Here is a 21849-nt window from a genome sequence, read left to right as displayed (position 1 = left end):
GGCTGCGTCGAGAAGACAACAAAGGAAGAAACAAAATTAAAACACAAAGAAGATGGCGATGAGGCAGATGATGATGATGATGATGGTGCCGCTGGTTGAGGTAGTGAACCTACTACTACTACCACTACTGCAACTACTACTACTACCACAACCACGATTACATATTACTACCATTACTACAATTACCACCACCTCCACCACCACCACTACTACTACTCCTATTACTACTACTACCACCACCACCCTCACTATTATTACTATCATACTATTACCACCACTACCACCACTACTACTACTACGTACTACTACTACTACTACTACTACTACTACAGTACCCATTCATGAGGCTGTAGGGGACAAGGAACGGCCAAGCTATTTATCCTCTTTATTTACCAACTCATCTGGACCTCGTTTACAACTAACGGGTTCGTCTGAGCTTTTACGTATTCATCATAACTAAACAACATTCATAGTTACGACCCACCGATTCGATGTGACTTACTCAAAACTATACCTGCAGTGGTGAGAGTGCGCGCACACACACACACACACACACACACACACACACACACACACACCATCATCTACACCTCGTCTTACTCGTCACCGTCCTGCAGTGTATTAAGGTCTCCAACATGTGTCTTTCGTGGCCCCTGACGGAAGCAGCGGTTCTTAGACAGCTATGTGGGTCCACCTCTTGATGCATGGTGCTGGGAGGGACGCTCCTCCTCGAACCCTTTGGCGGTGATCACTTCGCCGCGCCTCCTTGTCTGCAAGTTACGAATACAACTTAAAGAAATTTAGTGAAGAAGTGACTACACTGAAGCAGATTATCTTTAGCGATTATTGAGAAAACTAAAATAATTGATGAGTGAATATCAATAAAGCAATCAACTCCAGACATTAATACTGCGACAGACTGTTAGGGAGGGAGATAAGTACTAAGGAATGCGAACCAACCTTGACCCGTCTTGAGGTGTGGAAAACCTTCGTGGCGGGACAGCGGGCGATCGAGCTACTGGGGGCAGGTGGCGGCTCTTGATGCCCTTCACCCTCTTGCTCACCACGCCTCGCCGGCCGCCACGCCCTGCCCCGCCCGCCGGTCCTGGCTTCCGCGACTTTTTGGGGCCCGCTGGAGGTTTCCGGGAAAATCTTGGTTTTACATTAGTTTTCCGTTCAGAAAAGAATGCATCTCTGTTCGCAAGTAACTGGGCAGCAGAGGGAGCCGGAGCCGGAGCCGGAGCCGGAGCCGGAGCCGGAACCCAAGTCGGAGCAGGAGCCACCGCCTCTGAGTCCGCCAGGATCCCGGAGTCACTGGAACGCGAACTGTTGGCAGATGAATTGAGGACAGAACTTTGGACAGAGGAGGGGCGAGGGATCTCCTGATTGAGCATCGTAGCAAATCTCACAACCTTTCTCCCCTTCTTGTTCTTGTCATAGTTCTCTAAAGCTTCGCCTATGTTCTTAGCGTGATCGTTGCCCATAACTTGCACGCGTGGCGGCGTAGGCGGTCGGTAGTTGACTTTCACAGATCCACGTCTCGCAGGGGTTTCTCCTTCTCCTTCGTCTTCAGCTGAGGGAACTGGCGGTGCTTTCTGGCCCATCGCAGCGCGGTGTGCCCCCAGAACAACGGAATGTTCCTCTCCCAGCCCCACCGCCTCGTGATCTATTTCATAGTCATAGTTGTCGTCGATATGAAACTTGCCATCAAAGTCAATGAGGTCTTCATGTCCCAAGACGAGGTCACAGATTTTGTACGTAAACTTGGGCTCCTGCTCGGAGGTAGCGGACCAGGGGAAGGCCGCCACCGGCTTATTCACCATGCCCTGATAGGTTTCCTCCACTGTCCGGATGTGCAGACCGTCGGAGGTGGAGAAAAGGATGGGCGTATTGAAGTTGATTGTGTCCTTGTTACCACTTTTGTTCTTCTTGCTGGACTTTGCGGTGCCTCTGCCGCCCTGGTTGTCCTGTCTGCTGGCGTACAGGGGACGTGAGGGTTTAGGGGATGCGGCGTCCACTGAGCTGGGTCTGCAACACAAGATGAGGCTCTCACACTTGAGCCGCACGTCCCGCAGAGTGAGGAACACAACCGATGGCACTAACACGGTGTAGAGAAAGCGAAGCCACACGGCCACCGTGTCGAAGGCGGGGCTCTTCACCACCTCCGGGATGAGGTGATCCTCCACGGTAAGGTTGGTCGACGACATATCGGATCCGAGATGGTTGGCGGTGGAGTTGAGGGCGTGTATCTGTCCCTGATCCAGCATGGCCTTTGCCTGCGTCATCACGCGCAGGGAAGGAACGAAGAGAGTGGATGGGTCGTCACTGTTATCAGAGGAGGTGTCGTTGACCCAGTGGTCAGTTATGATGGGACTGATAGTGGTGAGGGTAGTGAAGGGGAGCCAGAAGAACAAGTAGCCGCACACAATGCCTCCCGCCGCCAGGGTGGGATAGAACTCGTTTCTGAAGTAGGGCGTCATGAGGATCTGGTCAAAATAACCCATCGTCTGGCTGCTCTTCACTCTCCTCTGCTTCCTGCGTTCACGGTGGAAGGTGCGTGCCACCAGGACGGCCATTACCAGCAACGCCACCGTGGGCACCGCCACCACCAGCACCACGTGGGCGATCAGGTAGTACTTGTCCTGCGGGTCAGCCACCGAGCACGAGTACCTGTTGCGGTAGGGCATGCTGATCACGTGTCCCAGCAGCAGCGGGCCAGCCAGAAGCAGAGCCGCTAGCCACGTCAGACTCACTGCTATCCACATTTTGTACTTTTTCATGTTGAGGAAGGAAGAGTTCCTTCTGGCGGCGGCCATTCTGTCCCCCGCCACCAGCACTACAACAAAGGCCATTTCGCTGTTCATAAGGTTTATTGTGAAGCCGTTGATGTAGCTCACCGCGTAGCCGAACCTCCACGGCGCGGTGGTGACGTAGACTATGGCGATGCTCAGGTTAAGGAAGCAGTCCACAAGGCAGGTGAGGCACAGGTTGAGCAGCAGGTGGCAGTACAGGTAGCGCTTGAGGGTGTAGCTGGTGGCCACGGTCACCACCACCATCATGTTGAGCAAGAAGGCGACCACGAACACCAAAGAGAGGAACACGCCCGCAATAATGGGCCCAGGGTCCTCAGGGCACTTGGTCCATACTGGCCGCAGCTTCAACGACCCGTTCACGCGGTTAACGTCCACCACCTCCCATGAACTCAACACGTAACCCTCGCACATGTTCGCCAAGCCACCTGTCCACTGCCAGGGAGTAAGTTATACACAAACACTTTAGGAGTACGCTCACGCACTCCCCTTTTCCTCAGTAGATATCCTGACACGGTTTACTTTCTTGTCAGTAAATATTTTCCAACACTCAGAAGTTTCCAGCAATTTCTAAAAAAATCACTCTTCACTAGTTAGAATGCACTCTGAGTTCCTGTGGCGTGGCTGGGGACGGTCTGGTCGCTAATGGCTGCCACGACGACCACGTCCCGCCTCGCCCGCCGACACAACAGCCGTCCGTGCCGTGTCGTCTGTCCTGGGAGCGTCGGCAGGCCTTGACAACAGTCGCCCGGTTGTAGGGTGATGGTGGCCGCCCTCCGCCCGCCCTCATGGCACTGACGAAGCTGCACACCAACACTGAAAAGACAACACAATGAGAAGACTGACAACACCTGACAGCTCCTGCCTTCTAAATTTAATGGAAGAGGCTCAAATGAGTGTTACATGTTCATACTTAGAGAACATCACGCACTTTGTACATAGATGTGTGTGTGTGTGTGTGTGTGTGTGTGTGTGTGTGTGTGTGTGTTGTTTATATAGGTCAGTAATTGAGGTTAAGAGGGTGGCGAGTAACCTTGACACTCACGCGTCCCCCCCACACCATGCCGCCCTCCCTAACCACATACACGCCCGGAAATGTCCAGTTTTCGTGTTGATTAAAGAAAAGCATTAGGGGATAGTGATTACTTAGCTTAAGCACATTGGCAAATACATTAGATAATCAAGTGGCTTCAGATTCAAACTATTATAGAATGACAAAAAAACACGGAAATAAACAATAAAACGACTTACGACTTTCTGATTGATATTTTTACGGTTTCCAGAAGTCTGTTAATAAAAGAAAATCACGCCGAAAAAAACATACACTCCCAATCCACTGCATACGATTTCATTACTCTGAATTCCACACACTAAATACGTTGTCTGGTGGTTAAAGTGTAGCAGTCACCGCTCAAATTTCGTGTTCCTTCCCCTCAGTGACAAGAAAATGGGGTGCTGCAAAGAAATACTTAAGATTCTGTGTTTTCATGTTTAATGTTCGTCGATCCTTTACTCCCTCTGCCTTGTAGCGTCTTCAATGTTTAACTTTCCTTGTCCTCGTTTATTTTCCACTGTCTGTCTTCGTCCTTCTATTGTCAAATTATACACATAGTTCCACATATACACCAACACTTAAATGTCACCCACACTTCACAACATTCAAACAAACGCTTACACAAACAAACACCTATTCTATGTGCTGTACTTGTCCTAATGACCTTTGTGATTTTTGTCCAATAATATGACTTTATCTGTGAACCGATTAGCACTTAGAACACTCGCTACCACCAACAAAAGAACATATCAGCATCGAAATTTGTTAGGAAAAGGGCGTCACCTAAGCATAATAAACATTGATATTATGCACTGGTGACGTGTAGTATATAGAATCCATAACGCTATTCTTTTTTTCATCTTTCTCTTTATTTATTTTTAGGGTCGTATTACAAGACATGACGCAGCCCAAGAACACATAATTGACAAGGCTTTCGTAGGAGCTGTGGGCATTTCCAGGGGTAGTTTTATGACCCTGGAGGTAGTGCGAGTCTTCCTCTGTACCATGAACCTGAAAAAACACTCTTTAGAACCCAACTGACCCCCTCTTTGACCTTTAGAAATAATTGACGTGAGAATCGAACGTGTCTTGTACTATCGACCTGGGTGGTATTACAAGATACTTTCTCTTCTCACATCATCTATTTCTAAAGGTCAAAGAGGGGGTCAATCGGGTTCTAATGAGTGTTTCTACAGGTTGATGGTACAGAGGAAGGGTCACTCTACCACCAGGGTCATAGAACTACTCCTGGAAATGCCCACAACTCCTACGAAAGCCCTGTCAAATTAGTGTTCTTGGGTGATGAAATGTTTTATAATTCGACCCTTTGTAAGTTAGTGTTTGGGTTGGAAAGAGAAGGCAAGGAAATGTCTGTCTCGCGTTGCTCCAGTTATTTGTTAGTTAATGTTCCTTCCTCTCACCTTGGCCTGTCTCGTCACGTAATGGCACATGGACGAGGAGACAAAAACTGAGGCCCAAGAATAAGGAAGGAATGCAGAAGTAGAGGAATTATGAAGATTAGGGAAATACAGAGTGTCGACAAAGAATATCGATCAGGGAATATTACTTAAGAATATTTGGTCTTGTCATACAACACGAATATAAAAAGAAAAGAAAAATATAACGATAGTAATAAATGGATACAACAACGACATCCATAAGAAAAAGAATTACTATTATTACTACTACGACAACTACGACTACAAATACCACCATCCCCCATCCCCCCTACAACCCCTTACGACTTACGACCACACGTAGATTACTAGTAGTAGCGGTAGTAAACAGACACCCTCGCCATATACAGGCAGGTCTTCTGGTGTCTGTTCTTCCTATGTATTCCTACCGAAACATGAACAAAAGCATAACCAGCACACTTAACCTATCTACATCCACCACCGCCGCCTCAACACTAATAAAACAAGGCTCTGATCACTCCAACCATCTAACCCTTCGTTATCTACCTGCAGCCCTTGGTCACACCCCGCACTGAAGGCCTCACGTAGCTTTACCATCCTCTCGGGCTCCCTCAGCTGACCCTCCTGTAAACTCGCCTAAACTGATGATGTATCGAGCGAACGTCTGTAGCCATCGGTTAATTGATGTATGTACCGGTGTGTGTGTAGGAGGGGAAAGGTGAAAGTCTCTCTCTCTCTCTCTCTCTCTCTCTCTCTCTCTCTCTCTCTCTCTCTCTCTCTCTCTCTCTCTCTCTCTCTCTCTCTCTCTCTCTCTCTCTCTCTCTCTCTCTCTCTCTCACATTTTCATTTAGGTTTCCCAGAGTATATTAGCAGTGTTTATTTCAACATTATTACCAGACCCAGAATTTGCATTTTATTATGTAACTAAAAATAACGTTATTACGAAGGAAAAGAACGTATGATTCTCTCTCTCTCTCTCTCTCTCTCTCTCTCTCTCTCTCTCTCTCTCTCTCTCTCTCTCTCTCTCTCTCTCAATACACACACACACACACACACAAACGCAAACAAACTAACTAACTAACACTCAAACAACCGGTAACTTCCTCATTTTCACTGGTAATCTCTAGAATAGTCTTCCCTTCACTGTCTGTTATCACCTTACAACGACTTATGCACATACTTTCGATCAGGGAGGATCAAGACGACTCTGGAACTGAACTGAACTAAACTGGTCTTTGCTAGGTTTTGCTATACTTCCTTCCGTTAGCATGTGGTGGGTGAGTCATTTTTTTTTTTAGGTGGCAATAGGGTGGGATCGAAGGGTGGTCTCTACCGTAAACACACACACACACACACACACACACCACCAGTAACTCACGCAGGGCTGGTGGTATGTATGTTCAAAGCCTCAGACGTGGCCGAGGCTGGTCCTGGTCATGCCCTCCGTAGCAAACCGACGAGATCCCCGCCGCCACCACCACCAGCACCACCACCACCTCGGCATATCAACTTGGGAATCGATATAATCCGCGAATATCCTCTGACCAATTCCACTTCTTCCCTTCACAATCACGCAGTTCCATTTAGTACTACATGTGGTTTAGCGTCACTGTTCTAAGCCGTGAGGGAGCTGCGTTGTGCTCTTGGGCGGGGTTCGCAGGAATACTGGGAACGCAAGAACATGGGGGTGGTTGTGATGGTTCGTGTTTTGGTAGCGACTGGACGAAGCAAGGAATGTTGTCACGACGATATAAGGGTTGCCAAAGGTCGCTGTTGGTTATCCCTCCGAGACGATTAATTAACTGAGGTCTGTGTTTATATAAAGATTAAGACGATTAACTCTTCCCACACTGCTGACTATCTGTTATTCACATATAATCTTATCTATAACTATCCATGTTTCGGTCATCTTCGTAAAAGTTGGAGCAGCAGAATACAACTTGATATGAACTTCGATATGAGGAAATTTATACGATGCAGTAATTAAGTAACTCCCAAACTATTGATGTTGTAAAAGTGTTGCAATAGGATGTGTCAGGAAGTACAGATGTGTTTCGCATGGCGGTGATGTTTGTGTTGATCCGTAACGTAGCAACGGTGATCGATGGTCATGACACCCCCCCGAAAACGAGCCCCTCCCTTACCAGCTCCCCCTTCCCCCCACTCACCCACCGCGTAGGTCACAGTCACCCATCCGCAGATACACCACGCTACCACCCACCCACCCACCTCCCCAGCCGCACCCACCCCCCGTCATGATAGCTATAGTGACCAACACACAGATACATCACGGTCACCCACTCCCACTGACACCCCAAGACACGCCCCCTTAGAAAGTCCAAGGGCTCCCCATGAGACGGCCCCACACATGGAGTCACCCCGCTCACCCTCTGGTGGGAGCCATGGTCATCCCCATCAAATCTATATAATAACTAAATTAATGATAAGTCTCTCTCTCTCTCTCTCTCTCTCTCTCTCTCTCTCTCTCTCTCTCTCGTTACATAGCTTACATATAGTGAAAGCCAATGGTAGAATGTATGAATGTATGTATGAGCGAATTAATAAATTAATGAGCATGTGTTTGTGTATAGCCCCGGAGGCTTCCTTAATTGAGGCGTTATAGTGGTTAGCCTCAGCCCGTTAGTGGTGCGGCGAATTTTATTTTTAGTGGCTGCCATGATACACGCCTCATCATGCATAATTTGCTTGGCCAGAGCTTAACCCCCGAGCCCCTCGTGGTCGAAGTCGCTGCAGTTAATTAAAATTGAACGATGGAGCTCTGGAGAGAATGTTTGAAAATTATCAGCTGCTTGCGGTATGACTGAAACCCGGACATGCAGTGTATATATATATATATATATATATATATATATATATATATATATATATATATATATATATATATATATATATATATATATATATATATATATATATATATAAAACAGTGCAGGGCCAAATTGGATAAACAAACTATTTTCTTGCAGCTGTCAACATGTTCGCAAAACATTGATGGGAAGGTTCCAGTAACGTTCCTCTTCGAGATGGAGCCCGACACCTTCATCATTAAGTAAGTGTTTTTGAGCTATTTTTCTTTCTTTTCGTTCTGTGTTCTGCTCTGAACGTGGCTGTCGAATCCATGAAACATTTCTATAATATGTATATTTTTTTCAACACGAGGCAATCGATGTTCTGCGTGGGAATACATGCAGCCGTTGATGTCAGGCTATACACTCACGCGCGCCGCACACACGGGAACGTTGTTGTGCTTTTTATTTTATCGATCAGTTTGACGCATCGACTATTAGGCTACAAATATTCAACGTTGACTTAATACATTGTTCGTGGAGATAAAGTATGACGGCTCTGAATTTAGAAACCTTGCCAACACTGGACAAGCTGTTATTAACTGGATTGCAATAAATGACTCAACAATTGCATTCGTTTATCAAGGCAAAAGAGTTGGAAGGAATGCAGAAAATAGAGATTGGCGAAAACAGAAAACGGTGCTAATAACAGAAATAATAACAGCGATATGAGAGTGAAAGTATGATTCCTACACCTTAATTGTTATTACTTTTCTTTTTCTTTTTCTTTTTCTTCTTCTTCTTCTTATTTTTCTTTTTCTTTTTCTTTTTCTTCTTCTTCTTCTTCTTCTTCTTCTTCTTCTTATTATTATTATTATTATATTGCAACCATTATTTTTTTTAGCATTACTAGAGAGGAAGTTATTATTTCAGTCGCCGGAGAAACATGTGGTGCAATTATTAAAACGTAGCCTACTAACAACACCATAACGTGACGCAATGGATGACTGAGTAAAACACGAGTGCTAAGGGGTTGAGGTGTTCACGGTCTGACCTTACCCCCCCCCCTCCCCCCCCTTGCCATTCACCCTCTCCTAACCCCGCCAGTCCACCTCATCTGTCTCACGTCTTCACTTCATCACATTAATAATTCTCATCAATGCTTTCCTCCCTGCAGGTCCGCCGAGTGTCACATCAGGGTCAAGATGCTCCTTTCGAATCTCCCAAGGCCTATGGTGAGACGGGAGTGGTGGTGGTGGTGTTAGTAGTTGAGGTAATAGTAATAGTTGGTAGTAGTAGTAGTAGTAGAAAAGTAGGTATGGTCATGGTAGTTGGAAAAGTAATAATAAGTGTTGGTATCATTATTATTAGCATTAAAAAAATAGCAACCCATTACCGCGGGACACAGGGCCAGTATGCCATCCGGGTTACCACAGTTTACCTTTCCTAGGCATCCCCAGGTATGCCCATTTATCGACCAGCCCGAAAGTGAGACTGCACAGCTGGGCGGGCGACGTGCTGACTGCCCAGGCCATGATCGAAAATGGGCCTGCAAATACGTAGATAGAGATGGTAACTATTACACCATGCAGACGTTAGTTCTTTTGAAGGAGCTGCCGAATGTTTAATGGAATGTTGTAGGACTCAGTGAGCAGGAATGAGGTGCTGGAGTAGTGCTGTAACCCCTTGAATGATGCATCTTGGACTGATTTATTCATAGTGAACAGAGTATACTTTCGCTTTCATGTGTTAATTCAATATGCATTTCAATATACAGCTTGGAAGTCATGCATTTTTTTTCATATTCTGGGTGAAGGTTGGCATCACTTCGTAAAAAAAAATTCAAGGGGTGCGTAGTAAGAAGCAGGCTCAGAACCACTGAATTAGAGCATCCCCTTCCTCCGAATATTTCGCTTTCTCTAGGGTCCAGATGCTATTGAGGAAGCTCTATGCATGAATTTGTTATAAAGAGACCCCAATAAGAAACCTTTTAATTATTTGGGTTTCAGTGGCCGGTTGGAAAACACATGGAAAATTAACGGTGGGTCCTGCGACGGATGACTGTTCTTAATCAACTCTCGGTGAATGTCGGAAGGTCACCTGCACGCCATCAGTTACTATTTGGCCTGTTGCTGCGGAACAAGCAGAGCAATGATGAGTGGCATGAGCTTCGTGAGACGCAGCTATAAAACTTGGTCGACACAAGAACAGGAAATATTGGCAGTAGTAGTAGTAGCAGTAGTAGTAGAGGAAAAAATATTAGTTCATTTATGCTGTTATTGTTGTTGTCATAGCAGCAGATAATATAAAAAAGAACAGTTTTTTTTTTTTTACAGCAAAGGAGACAGTTCAAGGGCGTAAATAAAAGAAAACAATAATGAAAAACAGCCCGCTTCTTACTGCTCCTGAATAGAGTACAGAGGAGTGGCCAAAAAGAGAGGTCAATTTCGGGAGGAGAGGTGTCCTGATACCCTCCTCTTGAAAGAGTTCAAGTCGTGGGCAGGATGAAATACAGATGAAGGAAGATTGTTCCAGAGTTTACCAGCGTGAGGGATGAAAGCGTGAAGATGCTGGTTAACTCTTGTATAAGGGGTTTGGACAGTATAGGGATGAGCTTGATTAAAAAGTCGTGTGAGGCGATGCCGCGGGAGGGGGGGAGGCATGCAGTTAGCAAGTTCAAAAGAGCAGTCAGCATGAAAATATTGATAGAAGATAGAAAGAGAGGCAACATCGCGACGGAATTTAAGAGGTAGAAAACTATCAGTAGGAGGAGGTGAGCTGATGAGACGAAGAGCCTTTGACTCCACTCTGTCCAGAAGAGATGTGTGAGTGGAGCCCCGCAACACGTGAGATGCAAACTCCATACAGCAACAACAGTAGCATGACAAAGGTGGCAGCAGAAGCACCACCACCACCATTATTAACATCAGTGGTAGTAGTAGTAGTAGTAGAAGTAGAAGTAGTAGTAGAAATAGTAGTAGTAGTAGTAGTAGTAGTTGTACATGATGATCAACAGCTGCAGCAACTGAAATTTATGTTAACTCAAGTCTTAAACCTAAGAAACTGTATACAGAATTAATGTAATGCTAAGAGAGCTTGGCTGACGGCGACGGTCCTGATGCAAAAAATAAAAATGGTAGTAGTAGTAATGGTGGTGGAGGTGACAGTGGTAGTGGTGGTAGTAGGGAGGAGGAGGAGCAGGAAGAGGAGGAGAAGGAGGAAACAAGAGCGAGAAGAAGTAGATGCAGGAGGAGTGAGAGGATACCAGCGTTGCCAGATTATCGTATTCACCACATCATATTTATTACTTTTAAGCCTCAAACTCTCGTACCTACACAAATAACGATAGAAAATTGAAGTAAGCGTTAAAACTCCTATTTATCGATGTTTGTTTGTTTGTTTTTGCTGTAGTTATTGGTCAGAAACTACGAAAATGCAATGCGATGAGTACGATAATTTGGCAACGCTGGAGGAGACCAATACCCAAAGACAGTCCCCGCCTCTTTTCCCCAACCCGCAGCGAACATCAAGCGCGTATCGGCGAGCGTCCAACCAACCCTACCCGCGGAAGATTCAACACCACGAGCACCCGAGGGACTACAACGCCCTCCTCAAGGCAGAGTTCTCCTTCAGGCAGCCGCTCTATCAGGTCAGAATTAGCATTATTATAGTTTATTGACAAAATCTTTCAAAACATAGAATACATAAGATAATAAAACAAAATACTAAAACAATAAAAAAAACAATGATAATAAACCCACAATCGATAGTTTGTCCAGATCAAAATTGTGGAGGCTAAGGTATGTAGTCATGTTATAAAGTTATGTATGAAATAGATTAGTGCCTGTATTGAGCCAGTTTATATACCCTGGAAAAAAACTCCTATGTACAAATTTAAAACGTGACCTTTTTGTTGAGTTAAAAAAAAAAAAAAGAGACTGGCGCAGAGTATTGTAGTTTCATATATTCTTAACAGCTAGATAAAGAAAAATATTCCTCAGCGTCAGTTAAAAAAGTCACAAAATAAGTCACGAACATGGGGGGTAAAAGTCTCAAGGTCATGTGGGTTAGCGTGACTGCGTGTTTGCGTGCAGGCGGTGAGCGCGGCGTGGGGAGGCGCGGGGAACCTCGTGCTGTCCCCCGTGGTGCTGCTGCTGAGCTTGGGGGGCGTGTACGTCAACTCCAGCGGCGAGACGGAGGACGAGCTGGCCAGGGCGTTGCGCTGGACCCGCGGCAAGGAGGCGTTCAGGAGGGGCGCGGAGGACCTACTCGCGGCCCTAGTGGTGAGTGACCTTGACCTTAAGTTCTGCATACGGACGGAGCGGCTGTTTGGAGTTGTCTGTTTTAATAGTGAATTTAAAAACAACATTGATTATGGTAGTTATTAGGTTGATGCGTTGAGTTCAGTGATGTCTTGGCAGCGTGTATTTACCAAATTATGTTTTTTTTTCTTTCTGTCTGTTCATTTGTTCGTCTCTCTCTCTCTCTCTCTCTCTCTCTCTCTCTCTCTCTCTCTCTCTCTCTCTCTCTCTCTCTCTCTCTCTCTCTCTCTCTCTCCTTCAGATCCCACGCTGTCATATAGGCTACAAGATGTCTCTGACGAGTCTAATCTTCAAGAGGGAGGGGGAGGGGGAGAGGGAGAGGGAGGGGGAGGATGACAACCCCTACGCCCGGATAGCAGACCTCTTCCAGGCCACCCCCGCCCCCGCCCCCCTCGCCTGCCCCTCCCTCGCACGCCGCCACATGAACGACGCAGTGGACAGAGGCACCAAGGGAAGGATGAGTGACCTGGTGCCTGAAGGTGAGTGGTACTGATCTCTCCGCCCCCCCACCCCACCTCTCTCTCTCTCTCTCTCTCTCTCTCTCTCTCTCTCACTGAGGAATAAGCTTGAGACAAACAAAAATGAGCTAAAAAATATTAAAAAACTGTGTGCATGCAGTGTGGATCAAAGGGCAAGTTTTTACACGTTAATCTTACATGTAAAAGAGTAAGCAGAGGTAAATGATAAAAAAGAAAACATAGTAAGTAAAAGAGAATGCGAAATATACTCAAAACACGCACACACACAAAAAGATAAGAAAATTTGATAAGTGAAGTGCTTTACCAAATGAGAATCGTGTGTCTAAGGGCAGTATTACAAGTCGAATTCGAGAAATTTTGGGTCCCTGCAGAGTACGGGTTAACCGAACTCTGTAGGGACCTGAAACTTCTCGGATTCGACTTGTAATACGACCCCTAAACCAAACTCTGTAGAGACCCGAAACTTCTTGGATTCGACTTGTAATACGACCCCTAAACCAAACTCTGTAGGGACCCGAAACTACTAGGATTCGACTTTTAATACGACCCTAAAGTACACATAACCAAAATGATAAAATATAATGACACCTAACTAACTAACTTAACCCCTACCCTAACTAACTTAATCCTCTCTTTAATATATATGACTAGGTAAGAACACACAGGTAATATCACACGCAGGATGGGTGGCGGAGGAGGCGCGTCTGGTGGCGGTGAGCGGCCTGTACCTGCGGGGGTTTAGCATGCCTGGGTTCTGGCGCTACGCTACTGTCTTCCGGGAGTTCTGGACGGGCGTGGACACCTGCCGGAGGGTACCTATGCTCCACACGAGGGGGGACTTCCTCACCTATCGCCACCCTGAGCTGCGGGCCGGCTTTCTCGTGTTGGTGTATCCGGAGGTGAGGGGAAATTAGGATGGACGAATGAGAGCGAGTGATGTGCTTGTGGTATAGTTAGTGGTAGAGGAGGAGGAGAGTGGGGGTAGAGTGGGGATGTGGAGAGTCAATGCCTGGGTGGTGAGGTGCTTGTGATGGTGTGGCGGTGGTAGGATAGGATGTAATGTGGAGAGATAGCGAGTGGTGATTTTGTGGTTCTGGAGATATAGAGACGGAAGAGGAAGGGGAGTGGAGATGGGGAAAGGATAAGGGTGTGGAGACTCGATGCCAGGGTGGTGTGGTGCATGGAGTGGTGGTAAGGTGGATATAATAGAGATGAGTGAAAGTGAGTGTTGTTGTGGTTGAGGTAGTGGAGATATAGAGATGCAGGAGGGGAGTGGATGTGAGCGACTGGCGGAGTGAGTCGATGATTGGGTGGATGGAGTGCTTGTAGTGGTGGTAGGAGTAGGGCAAGGATATGATAGTGGAGGTAGTGGTGGTGGTGGTGGTGGCTTGGTGTAGTATGGTGCAAGATGGTGCAATGTGGTACAACGCATTTGGTTAGTTTTTGTATATAATAATATGACGATAGTTGTAATCCAGGGTGGAAGAAGGATATAATGGACGCGAGGGTAGTGTTTGAATAGTGTAATGTGATGTACAGATAAGGATATATATTTTTTTTTCTTACAGCAGAGGATACAGTACAAGGGCGTAAAAAAAAAGAAAACAATAATGAGAAAAAAAAAAAGCCCGCTACTTACTGGATGGTGATGACATATTGATAATGGCCGTAGTGTTGGTCATAGGGTTAGTAGTGCTGGCCCTAACGTTGACTGCTCCTCAGGGAATGTATATGTTGCTGATCGTGCCGGAGGAGGCTAACGGATTGGCGTCACTGGAGGCAGCCCTCACGCCCCAGCTGGTCCGCCGTGCCATCATGAAAATCGAGCCGCGGCACACGCTGGTGGCGGTGCCCAAGATGCTGCTGGACCAGACCCGCGACTATACGGAGGTCATGGAACACGTGCGTAGATGACGGGGGGCTGAGGGCTGACGGGTGTGTGGTGTGTCCTAGCGTTAACAGACCATGGGCTGCGAAGGTGTCTTTTGGCTCTTTGCAACGACTGCCAAATGTATCAACCACTAACGACTGGTTGTGTTTAAAATGGTGACTCTTTGCATTAATTCTATTAGCATGCTTTTTTTCATAATATTGTATCACTTTTGCTTAAACCAATGTTGAGTGCTTGAAATTTGACCCAACCCCAATACCCAGGCACAGTTGTTTTCTTGCCTCCCACCCACACCTTTGTCTTCATGCTCCTTATCCATTACACCTGCCTTCTTCCAGCTCGGCGTGCGCACCCTCTGTGACCCGGCCCTCTGCCAACTGACCGGAGGAAGGGAAGGGACACGGCTGGACCACCTCATTCACCGTGCCATCATGCCCCTCGACGAAAAGAGCTCCAAGCGTAAGTATTCATGAACGGGAGGGAGCTAGAAACAAAGGGATGTAGAGGGATCAGAGGGAAGGGAAGATGAGTAATTAAGCAATCCCTACCGACTGAGCTCTAGGTTCGTAAACACCAGCTGGGGTGCCCGAGCAGGGTGGCGTTAGTGCCAGGTTGTTAGAGCCATTTTCTATCCAATTTTCTGTGCCCAGGGTGGGTCAGCGGCAAAGAGTATCATAGGGTAGCGGCGTGACCCAAGCCTGTCGTCATGGAGGGGAGAAACGAGGGGAAGGGCAAGAAAGGAAGGACGGAAAGACTTATGAAAGAAAGGATAATTGACCTTTGGAATGTCTCATGAACCTCTAATTTAAGTCTCCTTTTTATTATATCCCTTGCATGCCCTCCTCAACAGTCCTGCCATCCTTCAGCAAACAGAGGAGCTGAAACCTAGTTCCTCCTCTGCCTACATCCCCTCCTTTGCTTCCTCCCCAGACGAGACACAGGACGTGCAGGAGGTGATGAAGGAGCCCGACGCCCACTTCCTGGCCGACCGCCCCTTCCACTGGCAGGTGATCCACTACCACACCTCCACGCTGCTGCTCCAGGGCCGCGTCACCGACCCCGCCGCCGCCACGCAGAGGCAACAGTTTCGAGGACATGCAGCAAACAGTCAGGAGGGACGAGAGTGAAGTCTTGAGTCCGGGGAACGAAAACTCATAGAAAACAGACCAGAAAGCCAAAGAAAATGATGACAAGAGAAGTTATTTCAGGAGAGACTCTTATACTCTACAAAACTCTTCGTAAATAATTTATATACGTGGTCTATGATTCAAAAAGAGCTACATTATTAAGGGAACGTCATCTCATGGAACACGGGCCAGTCAGGCACGAGATAAAATAACAAGTCAAGCAAGTGGATCAGAGGTGACGTGCTCTGCCGATCTCTTAGAAAAAACATATGCATTGTACGATTAACATTCAACAAGGCAAGACAAGCTCCGGATGTAACTACAGTGGTAATTATAGCTAATCAAAGAGGAGAACTAATTAACCATAAAACAGGTGAACACAGGAGTAACGTCACAGGCTCGCAGCAAAATCGATAGTTGAGTAAATAATCTTATAAGCAGAGTTACATTCAAGACAGCGTGATCAGTAACACCAAATGTATCTATGTTGATGACAAGTAGAAATTCTGACCACCAGAAGGATAAATAAATAACGAAAAAATAAATCAACAGAAGAGTTTAATGATACTTAGTGAGCGATATACGTAGAGTTATATTCCCCATAGCACGATCGCTTAACACCAGAAGGATTACTATTGATAACCAGCAGTAACTATGGAAACCAGAAGGACCAGTAAGAAGAAATTAGAAGCACAAGAATTGGTATCACGGAAAGAATGAAACTATATATACGATTTAAGCGGTCACACGACATAACAAGACCAGTATCACCATAGGAAATAACTATACGAATCCGGATAACAATAACAACAATAATAACAGAAACAACAACGAGAAAATAGATGAATTAGAGTTTAAAGTTGCAACAAAAATGGGAGCAGTGTTGCCATGACGAGGCTATAGGAAAGGGAGGGTTTCGATCTAGGGGCAAAATTAGGCTTGGTAGCACTGAGCCTCGTTGAAGCGACGCAGATGACTTGTGAGAGGTAAAATTTTGTTCTTATGTACACGAGTGGACGAGATAATACACAATTCAAAGAGAGAAAGAAAAAAAAAAGAGAAAAAAAAGGAAAAAAACAGCAATAATTGATAATGTAAAAAAACAACCATCCACAGTTCTTCAGGAGTGTGTAGAGTGTGTTAATTAGATCCTTTCACACGGACACAAAGAGGAGCTTGTCAAAACATCCTCGCTAACACTGACGCCTGAGGAAATAATTGATTGAGGAAATACTTGTTCGTTGAAATACTTGTTTGAGGAAATACTTGCTTGAGGAAATACTTGTTTGAGGAAATACTTGCTTGAGGAAATACTTGCTTGAGGAAATACTTGTTTGAGGAAATACTTGCTTGAGGAAATACTTACTTGAGGAAATACTTATTTGAGGAAATACTTGCTTGAGGAAATACTTGTTTGAGGAAATACTTGTTTGAGGAAATACTTGTTTGAGGAAATACTTGTTTGAGGAAATACTTGTTTGAGGAAATACTTGTTTGAGGAAATACTTGTTTGAGGAAATACTTGCTCGTTGAAATGCTTACTCGTTGAAATACTTGTTTGAGGAAATACCTGTTTGAGGAAATAATTGCTTGAGGAAATACGTGTTTGAGGAAATACTTGTTTGAGGACATACTTGCTTGAGGAAATACTTGTTTGAGGAAATACTTGTTTGAGGAAATACTTGTTTGAGGAAATACTTGTTTGAGGAAATACTTACTTGAGGAAATACTTGTTTGAGGAAATACTTGTTTGAGGAAATACTTGTTTGAGGAAATACTTGTTTGAGGAAATACTTGTTTGAGGAAATACTTGTTTGAGGAAATACTTGTTTGAGGAAATACTTGCTTGAGGAAATACTTGTTTGAGGAAATACTTGTTTGAGGAAATACTTGTTTGAGGAAATACTTGTTTGAGGAAATACTTGTTTGAGGAAATACTTGTTTGAGGAAATACTTGTTTGAGGAAATACTTGTTTGAGGAAATACTTGTTTGAGGAAATACTTGTTTGAGGAAATACTCGTTTGAGGAAATACTTGTTTGAGGGAATATTGAAGCACTGACCGAGATAAAATACAATGCGTCTTCATCGTTTATTATTGTTGTTACTCTTATTTAATCTTCCACTCATTTTTCTCTTTGTCTTCTCTCCTTTCATCCCCTCGTGGTTTTTTTTCTTTTACATTTTCATATATTAGTTTTCCTTGCACTTTTCTTTCTTTCTTATTTCTCTCGTCCATTATTTTTTTTTAATTTTCATATAACACTGTTTCCCACGCACTCTTTTTCTCCTTTCTTCTCTCATCCACTTTTATACATTTCCATATATTATTATTTTCAAAGCACTTTCTCTCTTTTTCCTCTTTCTCTTATCTGCTCGCTTATCTACAAATTTTCATATATTACTATTTACCATGGACTTTTTTTCTCTCTTTCCTTCTTCATTTCATCTCCCTTCTTTCTCTCATATCCTCGTTATCTACAAATTTTCATATATTACTATTTTCCATGCACTTTTCTTTCTATCTTTCCATCTTTCTTTCATTTCCCTTCTTTCATACGCTCGTTATCTACAAATTTTCATATATTACTATTTTCCATGGACTTTTTTTTCTATCTTTCCATCTTTCTTTCATCTTCTTTTTTTCACATTTTCAGATATTGCTGTTTCTTCCTTTCTTCCCCCCTTTTTTTATTCTCTCTTTCTTTTTCTTCCCTCGAGCGTTTGGCTTCATCATACGAGCATATCGAGGAGTAGGTTGCCAAAACAAAAGAGAAGAAAGGAGGTATACAGAAAGAAAGGTTACAGCGAGTGAGTAAAAGGTTATAGCAACACAGCCATGAAAAAGAATATGTAAATAAATCAACACAGTAAAAGAGGGATTTATCAAACACGCAAAACAAAGTGAAGTTTATATTATGTGTGTGTGTGAGTCACTGTTATTCTACCCTGAGAACACACACACACACACACACACACACACACACACACACACACACACACACACACACACACACACACACCATTATGTCATCCCATCCCACTTCATCTTCCTCCTCCTCCTCCTTCTCTTCTTCCTGCTTTATTTTTATTGTATATTTTTATTTCTCCTTCTATTCTTCTTCTTCTTCTTCTTCTTCTTCTTCTTCTTCTCTTCCACCCTTTCCCTTACCACACATCACCTTTTCCTTACCCACCTCGTCTCTTCCCATTCCCTACACACACACACACACACACACACACACACGACGCTCGCTGACCTTTCCCGAGCACCCATAAACATTTCTGACGTCATCCTCCTCGTGACGTCATAGCCAGCAGCCAATCATCGTCGCCTCCCGCTGCCCGGCGTCGCTACCTCATGCATCATTATTCGTTATCAATAAAAATGTACTCGACATCAAGGGAATTCTTACTTATTAATTCTTTCGGTGCGCAGTGTCAACATGGTTTTTTTTTCTTTTCTCTCTCTCTCTCTCTCTCTCTCTCTCGCCATTCACGACATTGAAAGAAACACGAGGAAAGGATTTTTGCAGTTACCCCCGGCCTGACCTTGATTGTATGTGCGTGCGTGTGTTTGTTAGCCTGTATGTGTGTGTGTGTGTGTGTGTGTGTGTGTGTGTGTGTGTGTGTGTGTGTGTGTGAGAGAGAGAGAGAGAGAGAGAGAGAGAGAGAGAGAGAGAGAGAGAGAGAGAAGAGGGGGGGAAGGGGGGGAGGAGCATCAATTCACACCATATTTATAGCTCTCGTAAGCCGTTAAGTCCATCTTCTAAATGTTTCTCCGAAGTACTAAACACACAAGACTTCGATAGATCTCTTTGTAATCATCTCTTGCATCGATCGCGTATTCCTGTGTTAATCGAGTGTATTTTTCCTCTTTTCTTGTATTTTCCCTTTTCCTTTTCTTCAGTCAAGCTTCTAAAGGGCTTCTTGGGTCTACTCACTGGTCATAGGTGGGTCTCATTCCTCTCCTTTTCCTCCCCTTTCCTTTCACATTCTCCTACCTTTGTTTTCCATCTTTTATTCCCTTTCTTTTCCCTTCAATAAATATTCCCGCTCTGTACTATACCGCTATCATGGCTAGGTCTTATTCCTTCACTGTCTATCATGGCTGGGTCTCAATTCTCCACTATCTATCATGGCTGGGTCTCATTCCTCCACTATCTATCATGGCTGGGTCTCATTCCTCCACTATCTATCATGGCTGGGTTTCAATTCTCCACTATCTGTCATGGCTGGGTCTCATTCCTCCACTACCTATCATGGCTGGGTCTCATTCCTCCACTACCTATCATGGCTGGGTCTCATTCCTTTACTAAACCTCTATCATCTTATTCTTTATCTTATTCTTATTTCTTAACTCTAATTCTATCGTCTTATTCCTTATCCTGTTTTTATTTCTCAACTCTTCTTCTATCATCAAAGTCCTTATCTTACTCTTATTTTTCAACTTTACTTTTATCATCTTATTCCTTATCTTATTCTCATTCCTCCACTATCTCTCTATCGGGCTTTTGGGGCTTTTGTCTGGCCGAGGAAGCCCTGATTATGCCGGCAGTCCCACTCTGACTCCGGGCTTAATTACTGCTAAGAGGGTTTGCTCATTTTAAAATTTTCATGTTTATTTTGCCTCCTTATTATTTTTTTTATCTTTCTCTCTTCAAGGCTCATTACAATCAAGTATTATTATGCCTCATTATTTTTTTTCTCATTCTCTCTCTTTCTTTCTTACAAACTCATCACAACAATGCTAGTGTGTGATTTGTCTTAATGGCGAGGAGTGGTCACGGTGGAGGAAATGGAGATGGTGGTGATTGTGGCAGTGAAGGTGTGGCGAGAAGCACTTATGGTGGTGGTGACGTAAGTGATGGGGTGGTGGTGTAAGAAGACGGGGTAGGGCAAGAATGGTGTGGGAGGAGAAGGTTGTGGTGGGGTACAAATGCTTACGTGAGGATAATGGGGCTTTTGGGGAAAGTGTGACGAGAAATACTTATAGTGGTGGTGACGATAATAGCGGTAGGGTTAATGGTAGAAGGTAGTGTGAGGGGGCGGAGGAGGGCAGTTTTGGTGAGGGGGAAGGTAAGGTAGTTGAGGGGGTTCGGAGGAGGGCAGGATTGGTGAGGGAGAAGGTAAGGTTGTATGAGGGGGTGGAGGAGGGCAGGATTGGTGAGGGAGAAGGTAAGGTTGTATGAGGGGGTGGAGGAGGGCAGGATTGGTGAGGAGGAAGGTAAGGTTGTATGAGGGGGTGGAGGAGGGCAGGATTGGTGAGGGAGAAGGTAAGGTTGTATGAGGGGGTGGAGGAGGGCAGGATTGGTGAGGGAGAAGGTAAGGTTGTATGAGGTGGTGGAGGAGGGCAGGATTGGTGAGGGAGAAGGTAAGGTTGTATGAGGGGGTGGAGGAGGGCAGGATTGGTGAGGGAGAAGGTAAGGTTGTATGAGGGGGTGGAGGAGGGCAGGATTGGTGAGGGTTAAGGTAAGGTTGTATGAGGGTGCGGAGGAGGGCAGGATTGGTGAGGAGGAAGGTAAGGTTGTATGAGGGGGTGGAGGAGGGCAGGATTGGTGAGGGGGAAGGTAAGGTTGAGTGGGGGGGGAGGCGGGCAGGATTGGTGAGGAGGAAGGTAAGGTTGTATGAGGGGGTGGAGGAGGGCAGGATTGGTGAGGGGGAAGGTAAGGTTGTATGAGGGGGTGGAGGAGGGCAGGATTGGTGAGGGAGAAGGTAAGGTTGTATGAGGGGGTGGAGGAGGGCAGGATTGGTGAGAGGGAAGGTAAGGTTGTATGAGGGGGTGGAGGAGGGCAGGATTGGTGAGGAGAAGGTAAGGTTGTATGAGGGGTGGAGGAGGGCAGGATTGGTGAGGGGAAGGTAAGGTTGTATGAGGGGGGTGGAGGAGGGCAGGATTGGTGAGGGAAGGTAAGGTTGTAAGGAGGGGTGGAGGAGGGGAGGTT

General features: G+C 45.3%; 2 protein-coding genes across 2 annotated transcripts; one reads left to right on the top strand and one right to left on the bottom strand.

Annotated features, from left to right (window-relative positions):
- Nucleotides 1-373: 373 nt before the first annotated feature.
- Nucleotides 374-7113, bottom strand: LOC127009287 (uncharacterized). Its single transcript, XM_050882234.1, has 3 exons — nt 6661-7113; nt 961-3626; nt 374-770 (listed from the first exon to the last, which is right to left on the bottom strand). The coding sequence occupies exons 2-3, from the start codon at nt 3222-3224 to the stop codon at nt 749-751; spliced, it is 2286 nt and encodes a 761-aa protein (XP_050738191.1). The 5' UTR covers nt 3225-3626; nt 6661-7113; the 3' UTR covers nt 374-748.
- Nucleotides 7114-8298: 1185 nt separating this feature from the next.
- LOC127009439 (alpha-1-antiproteinase S-like) lies at nt 8299-18257 on the top strand. Its single transcript, XM_050882540.1, has 9 exons — nt 8299-8352; nt 9267-9324; nt 11610-11738; nt 12184-12372; nt 12653-12890; nt 13572-13789; nt 14613-14792; nt 15120-15240; nt 15712-18257. The coding sequence occupies exons 1-9, from the start codon at nt 8327-8329 to the stop codon at nt 15906-15908; spliced, it is 1356 nt and encodes a 451-aa protein (XP_050738497.1). The 5' UTR covers nt 8299-8326; the 3' UTR covers nt 15909-18257.
- The last annotated feature ends 3592 nt before the right edge of the window (nt 18258-21849 follow it).

Source organism: Eriocheir sinensis, chromosome 40 (assembly GCF_024679095.1).
Source record: "Eriocheir sinensis breed Jianghai 21 chromosome 40, ASM2467909v1, whole genome shotgun sequence".
NCBI classification, from domain to species: Eukaryota; Metazoa; Arthropoda; class Malacostraca; order Decapoda; family Varunidae; genus Eriocheir; species Eriocheir sinensis.
This window is presented reverse-complemented; position numbering and strand designations above follow the sequence as displayed.

Excerpts from the sequence above, each read along its gene's own strand:
- LOC127009287 (XM_050882234.1), bottom strand. The coding sequence starts at position 3,224 with ATGTGCGAGGGTTACGTGTTGAGTTCATGGGAGGTGGTGGACGTTAAC. Across the intron at positions 771-960 it reads ACACCTCAAGACGGGTCAAG|ACAAGGAGGCGCGGCGAAGT; the intron begins GTTGGTTCGCAT and ends CGTAACTTGCAG.
- LOC127009439 (XM_050882540.1), top strand. The coding sequence starts at position 8,327 with ATGGAGCCCGACACCTTCATCATTAA. Across the intron at positions 11,739-12,183 it reads TCAGGCAGCCGCTCTATCAG|GCGGTGAGCGCGGCGTGGGG; the intron begins GTCAGAATTAGC and ends GTTTGCGTGCAG. Across the intron at positions 12,373-12,652 it reads ACCTACTCGCGGCCCTAGTG|ATCCCACGCTGTCATATAGG; the intron begins GTGAGTGACCTT and ends TCTCTCCTTCAG.